This window comes from Limulus polyphemus, unplaced genomic scaffold, assembly GCF_000517525.1.
Source record: "Limulus polyphemus unplaced genomic scaffold, Limulus_polyphemus-2.1.2 Scaffold1860, whole genome shotgun sequence".
NCBI classification, from domain to species: Eukaryota; Metazoa; Arthropoda; class Merostomata; order Xiphosura; family Limulidae; genus Limulus; species Limulus polyphemus.
Window position 1 is genome coordinate 35,409 of NW_013667470.1, and position 16,800 is coordinate 52,208.

The 16,800-nt window shown below is 34.5% G+C and overlaps 2 protein-coding genes across 6 annotated transcripts in view; one reads left to right on the forward strand and one right to left on the reverse strand.

Annotated features, from left to right (window-relative positions):
* The window catches only part of LOC106465179 (dual specificity protein kinase splA-like), a 45,906-nt gene extending 32,428 nt beyond the window's left edge, over positions 1 to 13,478 (reverse strand). For 4 of the 5 annotated variants that reach the window (XM_022393028.1, XM_022393027.1, XM_022393025.1 and 1 more), the window contains exons 1-4: positions 13,343 to 13,478; positions 12,444 to 12,556; positions 11,283 to 11,433; positions 950 to 1,954 (exon numbers count right to left, since the gene is read on the reverse strand). In XM_022393028.1, the coding sequence (XP_022248736.1) occupies positions 950 to 1,408 (459 nt within the window). In that variant the 5' untranslated portion in view covers positions 1,409 to 1,954; positions 11,283 to 11,433; positions 12,444 to 12,556; positions 13,343 to 13,478. The remainder of the gene's footprint in view (positions 1 to 949; positions 1,955 to 11,282; positions 11,434 to 12,443; positions 12,557 to 13,342) is intronic. The other variant, XM_022393024.1, reaches the window with a different exon arrangement.
* Positions 13,479 to 14,729: 1,251 nt separating this feature from the next.
* The window catches only part of LOC111087197 (lipopolysaccharide-induced tumor necrosis factor-alpha factor homolog), an 18,699-nt gene continuing 16,628 nt past the window's right edge, over positions 14,730 to 16,800 (forward strand). Inside the window, exon 1 of the mRNA XM_022393031.1 lies at positions 14,730 to 14,779. The gene's annotated coding sequence lies outside the window, so the exon portion shown is untranslated. The remainder of the gene's footprint in view (positions 14,780 to 16,800) is intronic.

Here is a 16,800-nt window from a genome sequence, read left to right on the forward strand (position 1 = left end):
AAAGTCATCTGAAAGAAATTTGCTGAACCTTTGTTGACACTTACAAATGTTCAAATCATTTCCATAAACTTTTTTGATATTTTTTGTGGCTACAGAGGCGTTTTTACCCTTCTTGTATTCAAACAGCATTATATGCTGAACGTGTGTCTCGTCGTGTGCCATCACTCTAAGGGGTAAAAGTATACTAAACTTTACACATTATATGGGCTACAATAACGTGACGTTTAGGCAGTTTGTTTAACTATTATAAGTGATGTACGTTTTCTGGAGGGTGGTTAATGAAAGTGTTTCAAAATGTGACATTAATTTCTTGACGACCTAATATATCAATTAATCAAGTTCATTGCCCAATGCTACCACCAACGCTATAATTTTTAAGTTGTGTGTTTGTATATTTGTGTATATAAGGGGTTTTAATAACAATCATTTTCTCAATAAACTTAATAACACAGATTTTTCTCTAAAGTACAGATTTACTGAGAAAAGTTGTGGAATAATAATGCCTAGTAAGTTTCACAGAATGTCAACAAATGATACCCATCAGGCACAACCTGCCAAAGGATATACTTAATAACACCAATACAATATTTTCCACGAGAACTATTGATAGAATATTTCATATCAGTAATCAATCATTTCAAATGTGAATCTCAATGGCTATAAAATGTTTACTTCTATGAGTCATACAGCTGATAAATATTAGTATACAATTACAAATCAATGGCTCTAGAATTACTTCTTAATGTGCATTTTTTAAATGATAAACTCATTCTTCCAAAATAGTAAGTAGTTTTTTGTTTTTTTTATCTTCAGGCAATAGATCTGAGACAACTGTTTTAAGAAGGTTTATATTGGAAATCACAATAATCATATTGACACATCTGATGCATAAAAGTGAGACTTAATTTAAGAATTAAAATGACTATAATGACTAATCAAGATAACTCACCTTTCTAAGCATATTATTATTGTTGACAGGCCTCTTGGAGGCTTCTCTATTTGTATCACTTCTGAAACTGTCCATATCTAAAGACATTCCACTTTTACCACTGCCACTAGGGAAGCGAGATTTACCAGGAAGTTCCAACACACCATCTTCATCTTGATTTAGAAGTTCTCGTAATATGACATTTCTCGATGAACCATTGGAATTGTCATCACCAGTTGCCACAGGCATTTCTCTCATTTCTAAACCATTTTCGGGCCCTGTAGCTAGACTACTCTGGGAAACATTGAACATTTTTGATAATGGAGAAGTTATTCCAGAAGAAGAGTCTGTTTTCTCAGAGCTCTGAGTCAATAAGTTCCTAAGCTTTGGATTGGTTCCAAGTGACATCTGGTGATCTGAGAAACTTATCAAAGAGATATTTCTATTACCAGAATTAACATCTGAAGTTTCATTTTCCATTTTTTCAGTCCCATTGTCACAGGTGTTGCTCGTCCATTTGAAGGTGGGCACTGAAGAGAATTAAATGAGAATGAACTAAGTGAAGTTACTCGACTAACACCAGTGCTCCCTGGAGAGGTCACCTGAAGAGTTAGTGACCTTGATACAGGTGACATTTCAGTTGTGAAGGCACTGTTAGACAACTGGACCTTCTGAATTGAGCCCAAAGTCATCCTACTATTACTTCCACTGCTGGCACTAGTTGCTGGGGAAAGACTGGGTACAGTGCTGCTTGTAGGAAGCCCTTCCCTACTGTTTTCTGTAGTCAGTTTCCAGCTCGATGATGAAAAAAAGTCAAGGCCAAGATCATCTAGGCTGAAGTCATGATGTGCCGAAGGCAATGATGTAAGGCTAGAATAGAGGGAACTGGAACAAGAGCTATTAACAGTAGTGACTGCTGTGGCACTGGAAGTAAGGATGCTGGTACCTACACTGCTAGATGAAGAACCTCCACTGGCTGAAGAACTACCATTATTTTGATTAACATCTGGCAAGTCAGGATCTCTACTAAATGATAAAAGAGTAACAAAAAAAAACATTACGCTAATAAATTTACTACAACATGAGATTAATACATAAGTGTTACATAATGACAATACATATATCTACTGACACAAATGTTAACATTCTGCTAATGTGAAAATGTATTTCTGATAGACACTCTTCACCACACGCATGTTAGCTATCTTCCTCTATGCACTTGCACTCATGATAACTTCAATTTTTAACAAGAGAAAAATGTGCACTAAAAGTAGGAAGAATGGATTGGAATGTGTGTAGAGATGAATATGTATCAAAAATACATTTTCAAATTAAGAAATTGTTAACTTCCGAGATGATAACTCACCTCTTCACACAGATTAGCTAGAATCCCACCATGAACTGGTGGAGTGGCCAATGCAAAAATGTACCTAGATGAGCTCCCTTCACAAAGCATATGAATAAAAGCCCATTGAGTGTAACACCTGATGGCAAGGACTCCAGAGGGGCATATCCACGGGAGATCACATTTTGTCTTGACCAGAATATACTCTCTGCCCAGAATGTAGGGAGGAAGGGATATGAGCCCCTTGTGTCACTGGGATGGGTAGAATGAGAACATGAATATCTGAGCACTTGTATATTAGCAGTCGACAAGCCAATATGTATATTGTGGTTGGGGAATGTTCACACCTACCTTGTGTGTTCACCTAAACTCTACTGAACAGAGTAGCTGCAGGAGGAAGACATTTTAGTTATGCAATATGGTTTCATATATTGTATGCTTGCCTTGATTCTAATGTATAGACACTGGCTGCAGGAGGAGGGTACATCAGTTAAGTATTATGGTAGCATATAGTGTGTGCTCACCTGAACACTACTTAACAGACACAAGCTGCAGGAGGAGGGCACATTAGATGTGGGCCATGTTTAATGTACATTATGTACTCATCTCTACTCAACTGAAAAGGCTCTGGCTGTAGGAGGAGGGCACAAGTGATATGAGTTATGGTTTAGAGGGGTGACCTGTATTACATTGACAATGTCACCACCAACCCACTTCCCACTATACTGCACCAAGCTAAACCAGTAAGGATTTTCCATGGTCTACCACCCAAGCACCTAGGAATTGGTAAGTAGCAAGGGTCTCCCATGTTCCATTTGATGAAGGGGAAGAGAATTTGAGTTAGGAAGACCCAGATCCTCATTAAACATTCTGCCAGAATTTTTTTTTACCGGAGACAATGTAATGGTGACTGCAAAACCCTATTTTGAAAGGCTAGCAAGCACGAGCCAAAGAGGGCAGAACGCTTTTCTGATGATAGGCCATGGAATAGGTATGGTCTGGATCAGACAACTGAGTAAATATGTGTACCAGGAGAATACCTCAAACGGTCTTGCAAAAATTCCATCTTGCAGTGGGCACTGGTAGAGCTAGGGCAGATGGTATGGGTGCTTTCTGTTATCCTGGCTCAATGTTTGGTTAAGAATACCCTAGGAGGCAACACCAGCCACCTTGTGGGATCCTATGAAATTAAAAAGGAGTCCTGTAAAGGAAGTTGTATGCATTATTCTCAAAGATGGTGGAGTGATTGATGAATGGTGACCAGTTGAAGCTGAAATCCATCAGCAGACTAAAGTGCCAGATGGTGTAGATTAGAAGAGATGCATGTGTGGAGAGTCATTCACATGCCCATTTGGAGAAAATGTCCCACAGCCAGTGAAGATGAGATGCAAGAGAATGAGAAAGGTGGCAAATCAATCCAGAGAGAGAAGTATATAAGTGTGATGGAAAAGGGTGTGAGAAGCATCCACAGCATAGACAATGACGTTATGGTTACTGCAGGTGATATGAATGAAATAAGATTGGAGAGAAAGATGGTACAAAAGCAAGAAACAACAGTTCAAACAGGGCATATGTGGGAGTGTGCAAATCCCCCCTCAGTTAGGCATGGGAGTCAGGTGAGGAGGTTCAAGAAAAAAGAAGAAGCATAACAGATGGAGAGTACAGGGAAGGAAACACATTGAGGTACCAAGAAAGAAGGCCATAAACAAGTTTGTTTGATAACTAGCAAAGAGTGAACAAACAACTAGGTAAAAAAGGCAGAAATGTGTTTCACAGTAGGACAACCAGGAATAAAGGAGTGGTGGATGGACCAATGATGAAAGACCAACTACTTTCAGTGATAGACAAACATAGTGCAATGATGATGGATTTGACAAGTCCCACTGGGATATGGAGGGAAGATATCCCACAATAAAAAAATGGACGTATGAGGATAAAGCAACAGAGGGGAAATTGGGTGGAGGAAGAGGGGGAGGGTGAATGATAAACATAGGTCTAAGCTCCCAGCAAATGACAGATGATAAGTCAAACCCATTGTGAATGAGCCTACAAGTGTATGTCCAACACCCAAATACAAAGGTCCTGGAATGGGTGCCTCTCAGACAACTGATGCAAGAAATGACCATGGCACTAACTGAGTGGAACATGACCAAGTGATTGATCAGTAGGGATATGAATAGGATGATGCTCAACAAACAACAAGAAGGTCGAGTCCATTGATGTGGAATGAACACTTGTCCCACATCCAAATCCCAGAAGTTCTGCCTTTGTCCAGAGACATTCCTCGGTCAGAGGAGGAAGCATCGGTGAAGAGAGAGATCCAGTTTGAGTAGCAGTAAGAGAATGCCAAAAGTAGTATAGGCACAGTCCAGTCATCATGACAATTCCTAAAAGCAAAAGAACCTCTCACACAGGAAGAAAATAAAAAGTGCAAAACAAGGTAACCAGAAATGTTATTATTTGCAGACAAAGAAAAGAAGGTTGAACTCAGCTGAGACAAGTAACGAAGAAAATTCCCAGAAGTACAAAATATTGAGTGGGCATGAGAAAATACTTAGATCTAAGGTTAAGTCCCCTCAGTCTAAGTAGCCTCCAGTTAAAGAAGGGATGAATAAGAAAAGGAAACCATCTGAGAATGGGCCAACAAAAGTCAATCATCTAAGAAAAAGAATGCCAGTCCTAGGCCATGAATATGGCAAATTAAGGCCCTCACAATACCAATAAAGACAAAAACGACCAACATTAAGTTGAAGAGAAGATCAAAGAATGAGAAGACTCAGATATGATAGTTGGAATGTAGAATACCTATGAAGGGCGAGCAAGAGTGATGTGTAGGAAGGTGTCTGATACATCGACCATGGCCAACTGCATACCAGGTGAAAAAAAACAGACAGGATTGAAGGGAGGAGAAAATGAAATAGGAAGAGAAGCAAGGAGAGAAACCAAGTTGGAAAAATGAAAAACGACTGAGAGACCAATAGCAGTAAAAGAGATGTCATACATTTCAAATAGTCACTAACAAGATGACTGATGAAGCAGAAAGGAGGAGAAAAAGATAAAGGCCAGGAATGTGGAATGGGAAGTTTAGAGGTAGTCCAATCCAGATGAGATATGGAATAAAGTGCAAGGGCAAGAAAGAAAAACCTGGGAAGCTAATGAGGGCAGAAGATATCTGGGCAAAGAAAGAGAGCTCAACAAAAACCATGTACACAAGAAGGAAGAAGAAGTACAGTAAAAAGGAATGGAACCCAACACAATAAGTTCTCACAACAGGGGAACAAAGTAAGGAGGGAAGGAGCAGAAGTAAAATAAGTATAGCTGGCAAAGAGAAGGGAATGAACATCTACTGAGAGAAGGGAATGAACATCTACCAAAAACTAATCTGAAACACGGTGAAGTGCCACAGATGAAGGGCAGAGTTAGGAGAGGGAATATAGAAGGTGAGTGAGGTAAAGGCAAAATGGGGAACTAGAAAGCAAAATAGAAAGTAGAGGGTCTTATCACCAAGCTTACCCTTACCACATAGATACCAAGAACAGGGAATCTAGAAAAGAAAAGAAAGAAGTCTAAAAGTCAGGACACAGAGTCAAGAATACAAGGGTAGGTGAAACAGCTGGGTGGGAGAGAGGAACTATTAAAAAAAGAAACAATTTAAATCCTAATAAATCCATGGAGGAAAGACAAGATAAACCCCAAGAAATGTGGGACATGGAGTAAAAACGAGAAATAATAAAGAACATTGGCAAAAGATTAAGAAAGGAACATACCTGAGATTGAAATCCAGAAAAAGGCTGGAAGGTTAAACCCATTTATTGAATGATAAAGCACTACCTAAAGCAAATCAAGTTAAAGTGGTAGTCCATTTGATCATCTCCAATTAAGGAGAAAGTATTTTGGCTACCAGGGCAGGAGTAGGAGGCCCAAGTAAGAATGTGGTAATCCACACAACACATTAAACAATGGTTGCAATGTCCCCAACTGTTAATGAAACTCCAGAAGTCATAGTAGAAAGAAGGCTAGTGTGTGAACAAAATCACTCACACAGAACTAAGTAAAACCCACAGTATTTTGAGAACTCACAATAAGAAATTAAGGCTTTTTAAACAAAAGCTAAAGACAATGAAAATCTCAACAAGTTGAACTCAAACAGGAAATTTAAACACATCTGTTCAATACAATGCTGAGGAAAAGAATGAAGTTATCACAAGTGCATGTGCATGGAGGTAGTGTCATTCTCCTTATGATGGTGGGCTTTTGTTGTATGACATCATCATGCACCAGTGCTGTTCATATAAAAAGATGTGAAGTTGGAGTTGCCTCTAGGCTAGTGGCATGCAAGTCTCTTAGGCAGATGCACGAGTAAGACAGCTAATCTGTGTACAGAGTTGTTGTCTCAGAAATTTAAGCTTTACATCTTTAGAGAAAATAATGAAAAATACTTCTATTATTCAAATCTTGTGATAAATTTCACAGTTTCAATTATATATATATATATATATATATCAATATCTGTTTACATCTCCAATCTTTTTTCTCCAATTGGCTGTCATTTTTGTATTTTCTCATTCCAATAACATCAAATTGAAGATTCAGTTTTCTTGATTGTTTCTTCACTGTTGGGCAGTAACGTCATTACTAACAACATCATGTTTTTAGTAACATTCAACATAATGACACTACTTTTCAAATTTAGTGATGTTGTCGGTAAAATCATTAAATGTTCAGTTAAAATAGTGTGTTATTCATTACTTTTTTAATTCAATAATATTATAGCCTACTAATATACTTAAAAATACAAAATAAGCAATAATAATTAGTATATAAAAATAACTGGTTAAAACAATAACAATAATTAATAAGCTAATAAGAATAACCATAAGTATAAATAATATACTTTTTAAATAGCAGTAATATTGGAAAAACAGCAGCGGAAATGAAGTATTGCACATGTATTCCTGCTGAAACATGTTTTATCCTGTTGAAGAATGTTTTATTTGAGTTGTGAATTTGCAGACTCATAGTGAGGACCATCATACTAATCAAGGATGTCTTTTGGTGTATTTTCTGTCAGCTGTCTGTAAGCTATCCAAGTGGGAGGTTATGTGCAGCACTATGTCATACAAAAATGGCAGCAGTTCGAGCGAAACTCCATGTAACCCATGGCCATATTCCGACAAATACTATAAATTTACTGGAAAAAATGAATGCTTGCTTTGCTTGCCTTTAAAGAAAATGTTCAGTGTAAACAGTAAAACTACAAGCAACTTAAAAAACTTGTCCAAAAACATTTCTCCATTGCTAAAGACTTTGAGTCTTTTGAGTCTACAGTGAAACACACAGCACAAAACAAACGAACAGTGAAAGCAAATGAAGGTAATGACAACATGTCTAAAGAGAAAAAAACAGTAGCTTCTAATGTTTGGGCAAAGCTCCCGAATGTCTCAATAAAAGCTGAATGGGTTAATATTGGACTTTGTTTTTGTCATTTACAGTTGTTGAGTTCACATCCTTTAGAAGTTTAATCACATCATGACAGCCAATAAGAACAGTCATTTCTCGGAGAACATTAATGTGACAAATGAACAATGCCTATAAGAAAAAAATTAGCCTTCTCAAGTCCCAATTAGCAATAGTCGAGACTGTTGCCAAGACTGCTGACTGCTAGTTATAGAAACAGGTAATTAAATAATAAATAATCTCTAATTTTTTAGTTTCTAATATTCTTACATTTTTAGAACTATAAAATGTTAAAGGTTTGCTTTTCACACCTGATTTAGGAGCATTAACATTTTATAAGATTGTTTCTTTGTAGTTTAAGCACAAAGCTACACAATGGGCTATCTGTGCTCTGTCCACCATTTGTATTGAAACCCAGTTTCTAGTACTGAAAATCTGCAGACATACTGCTGTGCCACTGGGGGGCATTAGATTGTCATCACATTTACTAGTTATTTTTTAAATATTGGAGTTAACCCGTTTTGTTATGAAAACCATGTTTGGAAACTGATGGGCTATTATTTTATTTCAGAGCCTATTTAGGATTCACTGTGATCTGGATGAACTAGGATACACTGGAATATAAACATGCAGTTATCACCTGCCATCATTTAAAAGAACAATATACAATCTCACTGGAAAGGCACTAGAAGCAGTTTATGTTGAATACTGCAACCAAAACAAAATTGTCAAGACTACAATATATAATGGCAGCAACTTCATCAAGGCTTCTAGGTTAGTAGCATATTTTAAAGTTATGTGAATTTCCTATATATTTAAATTACTGCATACATACAATTCCAAGCCTCCATGGAATTACTCCCACTTGTGACATCACACATGCGTTAGCCAATCAGAAAGAAGCTTTAAAATATTACGATAAGAATATATAATGAGAGAGAGAGAGAACAATTTGTATTATATAAACATGAGTATGAGAATGAATTAATGAATGAAAGAAGGAATAAAATAATGAAAGATATATTACCTAAATAACAGATATACATTACAGCCCACATTCATATAATTATCCCTTTCGTGTCTGGGAGTCTTTCCTTAATCTTAATAAAATCTCTGGTGTTAGCAAGAAATCAGAATAAAATATTAAACAGACTATTCATCATCATAGAAAGGTTAATTATACACACACACACACAACAAATGCATCCAGATAGGAGTAATATTATATTATTGGTTATTCTGTTTCACTTGGTTTTATGTCAGATTGTAACATTGCCTTTTGTGTTTGGATTATCAATTATCAATAATGTTATTAAATGTCAAAATTATAGAGTGATAACCTCTTTTTACAGACTGTTCTCTAATAATGCATAGACCATTTCTCCTGACCAACTGCAGAGTGATGTTGCTGGTAGTGGTGATGATGATGCAATCATAGATGAAGATGATGACTCAGATGAAGACACTGTAGAAATTCATTCTCTAGCAGATATATTAGCTGTTGATGGTGTGTTATGTCTCATTCATGTATATGCATTTTGCCAGGCCATCAAAGGTATGCCTCTCATACATTGAATCTACTACTGATGTTAATAAAGTTTTAAATAATACTAGCATAAAAAAGTATCTCAGTCAGCAATAGCAAAAGCTCAAACTGTTTGGAGTAAACAGAGCAGAAGCACTGTAGCTGCTGACACAAATGAGTAAGAAATAGAGGGGAAGCTTGTCCAACTCAGTGGAATTCAATGTTTGATACCCTAAGTCATGTGGATAAGTTAATATTGGGAAGTGAATCAAGTGACCAAGCACTAAACCGAACATTTGATCAATTGGACATTGTGCAGCTGAATCCAGCTGATAAACTTTTTATTTCGGAATACATTCAGGTCCATGAGACCTATTGCTAGAGCACTTGAATTCTTGCAGTGTGAGAACAAAGCATTTATAGGACTACTGATTCCTAACTTGCATGTTTATCTAGTCAAATTGGATGATTTGAACAATAAATGGTTGCAAAAATTGTGAACTCCTAGTTGAAGTATTAATTCAAAGCATAGAAACTAGGTTTAACAACGTGTTGAACGATTACAATTAAATTCTTTGAGCATGTATTCATCCTAGCTTCAAGCTCTAGGTTTGACAATGTGTTCAACAATGATGATTATATTCTTTTGGCATGTTTTCATCCTAGCTTCAAGCCCTCCTGGCTTCCAGAAAATTGGAAGGAACAAGTTCGACAAAAAATTATTGCAAAGAAACATAAAGCACAATATGGTACAAAAATCTCTTAATCAAGATAGCATGACAGAAACAGAAAACGATTATTTCAGATGCCTGCAAACAAAGGGAGCAAAAAGTACTGGACACAAAAGTGTTCAAGTAGTTGGTGCTTTTCTACATAAATCTCTTGTAAAGTCTGTTCACAATGACATATTTTCAGGCACAGTTGTAAAGTCAATTTTCATTTCATTAAATACAGCTATTCCGTCAATTGACGCAGTTGAGAGGGTTTTTCAGTTGGAAAATACGTGCTGAGGGTGAAAAGAAGAGGAATGTTTGATGCAAGCTTCAAAAGAGCTGTTTTCTTGAAATGTAACAGTGATATTGGCCTCCCGAAATAAGTTTTAACACTGTAGTTATTACATGAAGTAAACTCTGCTAGATTATTTCACACTAATTGATAGGCTACTTATTAGTTATTTTAATCATTTGTAATCCTTTTTCTTGTATTGTGTAAGTCATTCATTGCTCTTACTTTGAATATTATAAAGGAAAATTAAAAGTAGCTCCTGTAATTGCTATTCTAAAACCTCTCAATGTATAATGCATATTTTTGCTTTGAGTTCAATACTTGTAGTTCAGTTCTGTATACATATAAATAGTATGATATACAATTTTTACAGTGCATGTTTTGTACACAGAATACAGGTATCTATTTGAAAAATAATGAGTAACAAGTTGTTACTCCATACATTTATATGTAAGTACATTTAATACACTCATTCTAAAGAAAAACTTCCATTCTTATGCTAAATAACACTCCTAACAAAAAGAGAAATATGCTGTTGTAACAAGAACAATGAGTAATTCCAAACCACACATCCCCCTAATTTTAGATTTTGTTTCACGTTAGATTTTATAAAATAAATGAGAACAAATATATATAGACAAATGCCGTACTGAAACTTGTGAAAGCTCCTATTCCAAATTAAAAAAACTTCTGGCCTCACATAATTAGTGCCATGTCAAAGAAGAAATGAAATAAAAGGCTTTTATGACAATTCCTCTAACATCACTTTCTATATCATTATTTCTCTTTGAAGTCTATGACGAACAAGTTTATTTGATTAGAGCTTCAATTTTAGCTTCCTTCTAATACCAGTAACAAACCTAAGTTTTATACCAATATTAACTTAAAAATGCAGGTAACGCTTCATTCTTATTAAATCTAACCATGGTACGTTTCTGAAACAAAATATTGCATTTTCCTATACTGTATTAAATTTTCCTGAAAATTAGAATCTACATTGTTATACTCAATAACTAACTTACCTGATAATCGAGTGTGTTGCCATAATAAATTCCTGTTCACTCGTTAAAGGATTATAGATGACTCTTTTACTTTTGGTTTGAACGTGAATGTATTTTTCGTGAGCAATTCTTAGTCGGAAAATGCCACTGGTGTTGCTGCCTACCTGAAGGGCTAAGTTGTTCAAGAAAATATATACATTGTACTAAATATAAACTTTTTTCACAACTAATGAAGTCATAAAAATTGCATTTCAACTTTTAGTACAAGGTCAAAAACTTTTCCATTCCTGGCTGGGTTCTAAACCAACTTGAAGTATGGGGGTATACAAACAGAAAACAATAAAACTCACTGTTTCAAAGAATCAGAGACCTTATAAAACAAAGCTTTAATGACTTGTTATTACAGAATTTCCAACACGAGCATTTCATTGTACCAATACCTCTTGAAATTACTAATTGTGTTTAAATTATTAATGGAGATAATAATTCAAATACTATGTAAATGAGGCTATTAAAAAAATAAATCATAGCTGAGGGCATCAAAAAGAACTGAATTTAAAGAATCACTGAAGCTAAAGTTGCTGGGAGGAGCAAACAAGGAATGATAAGCACAACTGACAAAAAAGAAGAACATTTTTCTTAATGCCTTTTTCTATTCAAATTAGAGTCAAGGAAATGACAGTGATATGTTAGATTTCATGAAAGCACCAACAAAATTAAACTTAACATATTTGGCACAACAATTTCAATGAAACTTTAGTCAGAACATAGTTATAGTGTGAAAAGTCACATAATAGAAAAATTGAGGTTTTATCTTTCTTTTTTATATTGATGGCTTATTTATATAGATCTTTCTTATTAAATTCTATTGACATAATTATCAGGGTCATTTGCAACACTTCCAAAGAAATGTTTGTTAGAAAAAAGGAGGGATAAAAATAAGTCCACTAAATAAAAATACAGTTCATAATATTAAAAGATTACATCTGCATTTTAAACATTCACAATTTTGAAAACAGAATATCTATCTATCTATATATATATTGTGATTATTTTTGTAAAAAGAAAATATCTCAAACTTAGAATGTGGTATATTTGACAATCTAGAAAATCTAATACTTTTTCAAATATTGACCTTGAGTGTAAGTTCCAATAACTAGATGAACTAATATTTAACCTTACTTTCATTAAGATGATGTTTCAACTTATGAAGATCACTTGAGTGGCACAGTTCCTGGACAGTTCTTTCAACCAGGTCCTTGTTAAGATACTGGCTGTATGTTGAGGACACACCACTACACAGAAACGTTCAATTACCAAAACCATAGGTATGACTAGTAACATAATAAAATGTTTCAACCAACTATCTACAGGTCTCTTTCAATTTTTTAACAAAATAAATAAAAAATAAATTTTTACTTCTTCCTTTTCTGTTAACTTGTTTCCTTTAGTTAATTTGTGGAACTTTTATCTTTGCAATATAAACAATTCTTGGAAAAGGTGTTTATTTTTTAGGCTTTGTTAGTTTGTTTTGAATTTCATGCAAAGCAACTCCAGGGCTATCTGCACTAGCTGTCCATAATTTAAAAGTGTTAGACTATAGAGAAGGTAGCTAGTCAATACCAATCACGGCCAAAACTTGGGCTACTCTTTACCAATGAATATTGGAACTGGCCGTCATATTATAATTTCTCCACAGATGAAAGAGTGAGTGTTTGCTGTTGGGATTCAAGCCCTCAATGAGGTAAGTACACTAATCACTAGGCCATCTTTTAGGCATAAAAAATATTTAAACACAAAAAAATACTACAAAGCCAAATAAACAACCAACTTTCAAGAAGTCTCGTAATCATAATTTTTAAAGAAAGTTTAACAAAAAAATGAGTAATGTATTAAGACATAAACAATACAATAAAAATCTAATGCAATGAATTTATTGTGTCACGTTTTGCTTATCTTTCTGAAAAACATAAATATTAGAACTCTACTTCAACCTCAACAATGCAATATGTATAAAATATAAGGAAAGTGGTTTCTAGTTGTAAAGAACACCAAGTGAAGTTTAAAACAAATACACTTACCTTGTATCAATGGCCAAAATTTTGCCTGCCACGTCTAACCTTGTTGTAAACTGTTCGATGCCAGATAAATTTTGATTTCGTTCACTTGGAGGGATACGCCGAGCCACACAAAACAACAAGTTTTGAACTTCTGCAGAAAAAAACTTATCAACATAACACTCTTTTTGGATTTTTTTTTTTTCATTTATGTATGCATAAAAGTTTAATGCTCTAAAATCTGGCATGACCTTAAATGCCACATTCGACATACGATAGCTTAAGACAAAAACTACTAATTAATGCATCACTCATATACTTATTTACAAACACTGTTGCTATTTTCTTAATGTGTAAAATATGTTAAAAACATTTATGTTTGACCTGCTAAAGGGAAATGACAGACTTAGCCATTCTTATTCAACAGCAAAGAAAATTAAGGTTCAATAATGAAAAGAAAGTATGACAACAAACATTTGACACTTGTGAGAAGGCAACAGACATTAATACTTGAATTTCGGAATATGCACATTTCATTTTCAGCAAGGTATATTAAACAAGGTAACATATTGTTACGTCTCCGTTTGTTAATTAACTTTCCGTAACTTCGTTCCGACGAAATTTTAACGACACAAGTCTTTGCTTAATAAAACTGGTTTATTCTTTCCGAATATAACTCAATATTCGTGCTAAAACAAACAGTAACTTCAACAATACCCTGTGACTGCAGTTCAATTACTCACTGTCTACACACACATTACATTCCCCTCTTTTATATACCCGCCTACCCTATATCTAGTAAGAACTAGAACATTCGCCAAAGTACAGGATAATTCTAGATAGTAGAGAGCGTGAGAATCACATGATCTCGATGACGCAACAGTATCTAATACTAAGCCTTATTGTTTTACATTAGTATTTAAAGAAGGTTAGAATTTTTATAAATATTATTACACATACTATTAAAACTGTGAATAACACTGGACTCTTCACATTAACAGCCGTCATAAATAGTGAATCCTATACTACCATATAAACTTATTTTCTGATAACCCTAAATACAGTGGTTTGAAGAACTAAGCATACATAAGAGAAGGAACAAATAATTTCAATATCCAAGACTTTATAGGCAGTACAATAATATTTATAAACATACTAGAACTGTAGCCATTGGTAGAATCTAAAGACTTTGAGAAAGTTGCAGCAGTCTTTCTAAAATATCATTACTCTTTAAGTTAAGGTTTATTCTTAGTCATTTTTAAATTTTGCAATTATTTTCTTTTTCTTTTTTTTTGAGATAATTGTTTTATCTATTTATATGTGATATCCAAAGTACACCTTCAACATGTAAAATATGACGTTTATACCCATGATGCATTACTAAAGAACTGGATTTTTCTACGAAGGCTGGGCGTCATAATGTGAGGATTTTTTGAAAGTGATTGAAGCTAACACTCTCAGGTAACTATTTTGTTTATAAAAGTGCATAAGAAATTTATTCTAGCCACTTTTTAGCCGTGACATAGCGACTCATAGAACACTCTTGAGTTTGTTTGTTTTCAAGTACAAACTTTTAGCTCATAGCTTTGTTATATCTTGACCGATTTGAGATCAAATTATGGTTTTGAACTGAGGAGGTCAAACCATTTCGATTGGTGAATTTGACAAAACCCAAGGTCTCATAGATTAATTTACTCTAATTCTGCCTAAAAGAATTTCAATTTGAGGGTAGGCTGTTAAAGATCCTGAAGAGTTATAAAATCGAATCGGGTATACGCGCACCCCACACTTGGTATTGCTGGCACAAAAAAATATGGTTAATAAAAAGGGGAAAATAAAAGGTCTCCTAGATTAATTTACTCTAGTCCTGCCTAAAAGAATTTCAAGTAGAGACACAACTACTTTAGAAGTGGCTGATAAAATGTACTTTCTCTACATTATATTTTATTTAAATACTGTAAATGTAGTGGGCGTATAGGGTATTGCTGTAAATACTGTTACGTCTCCGTTCGTTAGTTGATTTTCCGTAACTTCGTTCCGACGAACCTTTAGCGACACAAATCCTTTCTCAATAAAACTGGTTTATTCTTTCCGAATACAACTTTACGATACACTTAATTTCAACAGTCGCGCTATAACAAACGCTATATCTCACGTGGCCAATAATATTTTGTCTGCATACATTCAATTACTCATTACACTGTTGTCCCGTCACGTTGTGACCATCTTATATATACCAGCTACCCCCAATCTAGTAAATGCTAGGGCATTCTTGAAGGAACAGGATATTTCTAGAAAACGGGTGGCGTGATACTAGTCACGTGACCTCGCTGACGCAACAATACTTTTAAAACATAATTGATTTAGTTTGTGTAGATGGTATTTTCGTAAATACATTGGCTGTTCATATCATTAGGACCTCCACCTAATATCGAGTTGGAACACCTTTCGTCGTGTTAGTTGCCTGGATTTGCATAACGCAGACTTTACAAAATAATGGGAGTTTTGTTTAATTGCTCCCTTGCAGACCATTCGTCAATATTTTGTTTCTAAAGCTCCACCAACTTATAATGAGTGAAATACTGTGTTCTCATCTTGTGGTTTAAAGCCTCCAGCATACTCCAGAAATGGAGATCTTACCCATATTTATCCACTAAATAGCGTGTTTAAAATCTTGCGGTCCTCCAACTTGTTGACCAGAGAGCAAGGTGAGTAGGTTAAAGAATTTGGCTGAGATGCTATACCTACTTTTAAGGTAGGAAGTTTTCCAAAGAAATCAACTCCTATACAACAACATTTTAAATCTTGCATCTTATCCAGTCTGAATTAAACTGGTTTTTAGTGCATTTTCGTAAATATTTGGGTAAAGAATAAATACAGGATTATACTTATCTACTTAAGGTTATCTATAAATATCTATTTAAAGCAAAATATCGATTCAAACTGTAGGAGAAAGCAGTGTTTAATTATTGAATATTTATACAAATATCAACAAAAAAGGAGGTTCGATATAGGTTGAGATTTTTAAAAAACTTGCTTGTAATTCGTAAGCATTATTTTCATTTGTTTTCTTTTCAGATATTTCGATATAAATATAATATTTTCTGTGATTTGACCTTGCAAAATTTTGTAGTATTATATTGTTTTCATTGTTCAGTCTTTACCAACACGTTTTATATTTGTATTATTATGTCTTCCCCTTCACATAGTTCGTATTATCGCAGTTGCTTTCACTGGCTTTCTATTGCAATTGTTTCTATTATTCGTTATTTTCAACGACTTTTCATTACATGTAGTTTATATAATTTTCAATATATATTTTTTCGAACAGAACGTATTATTTGTCTTACTTTCAGAGTCGTTATGATATTCACAAGTAAAATTATAACCAAAAGCTAGATACCAAGTGTCATAGTAATAGGAGTATCATCATCATTTGTTTAAAAAAGAACAAAACGAACATATACAGCAAAACAAAGACT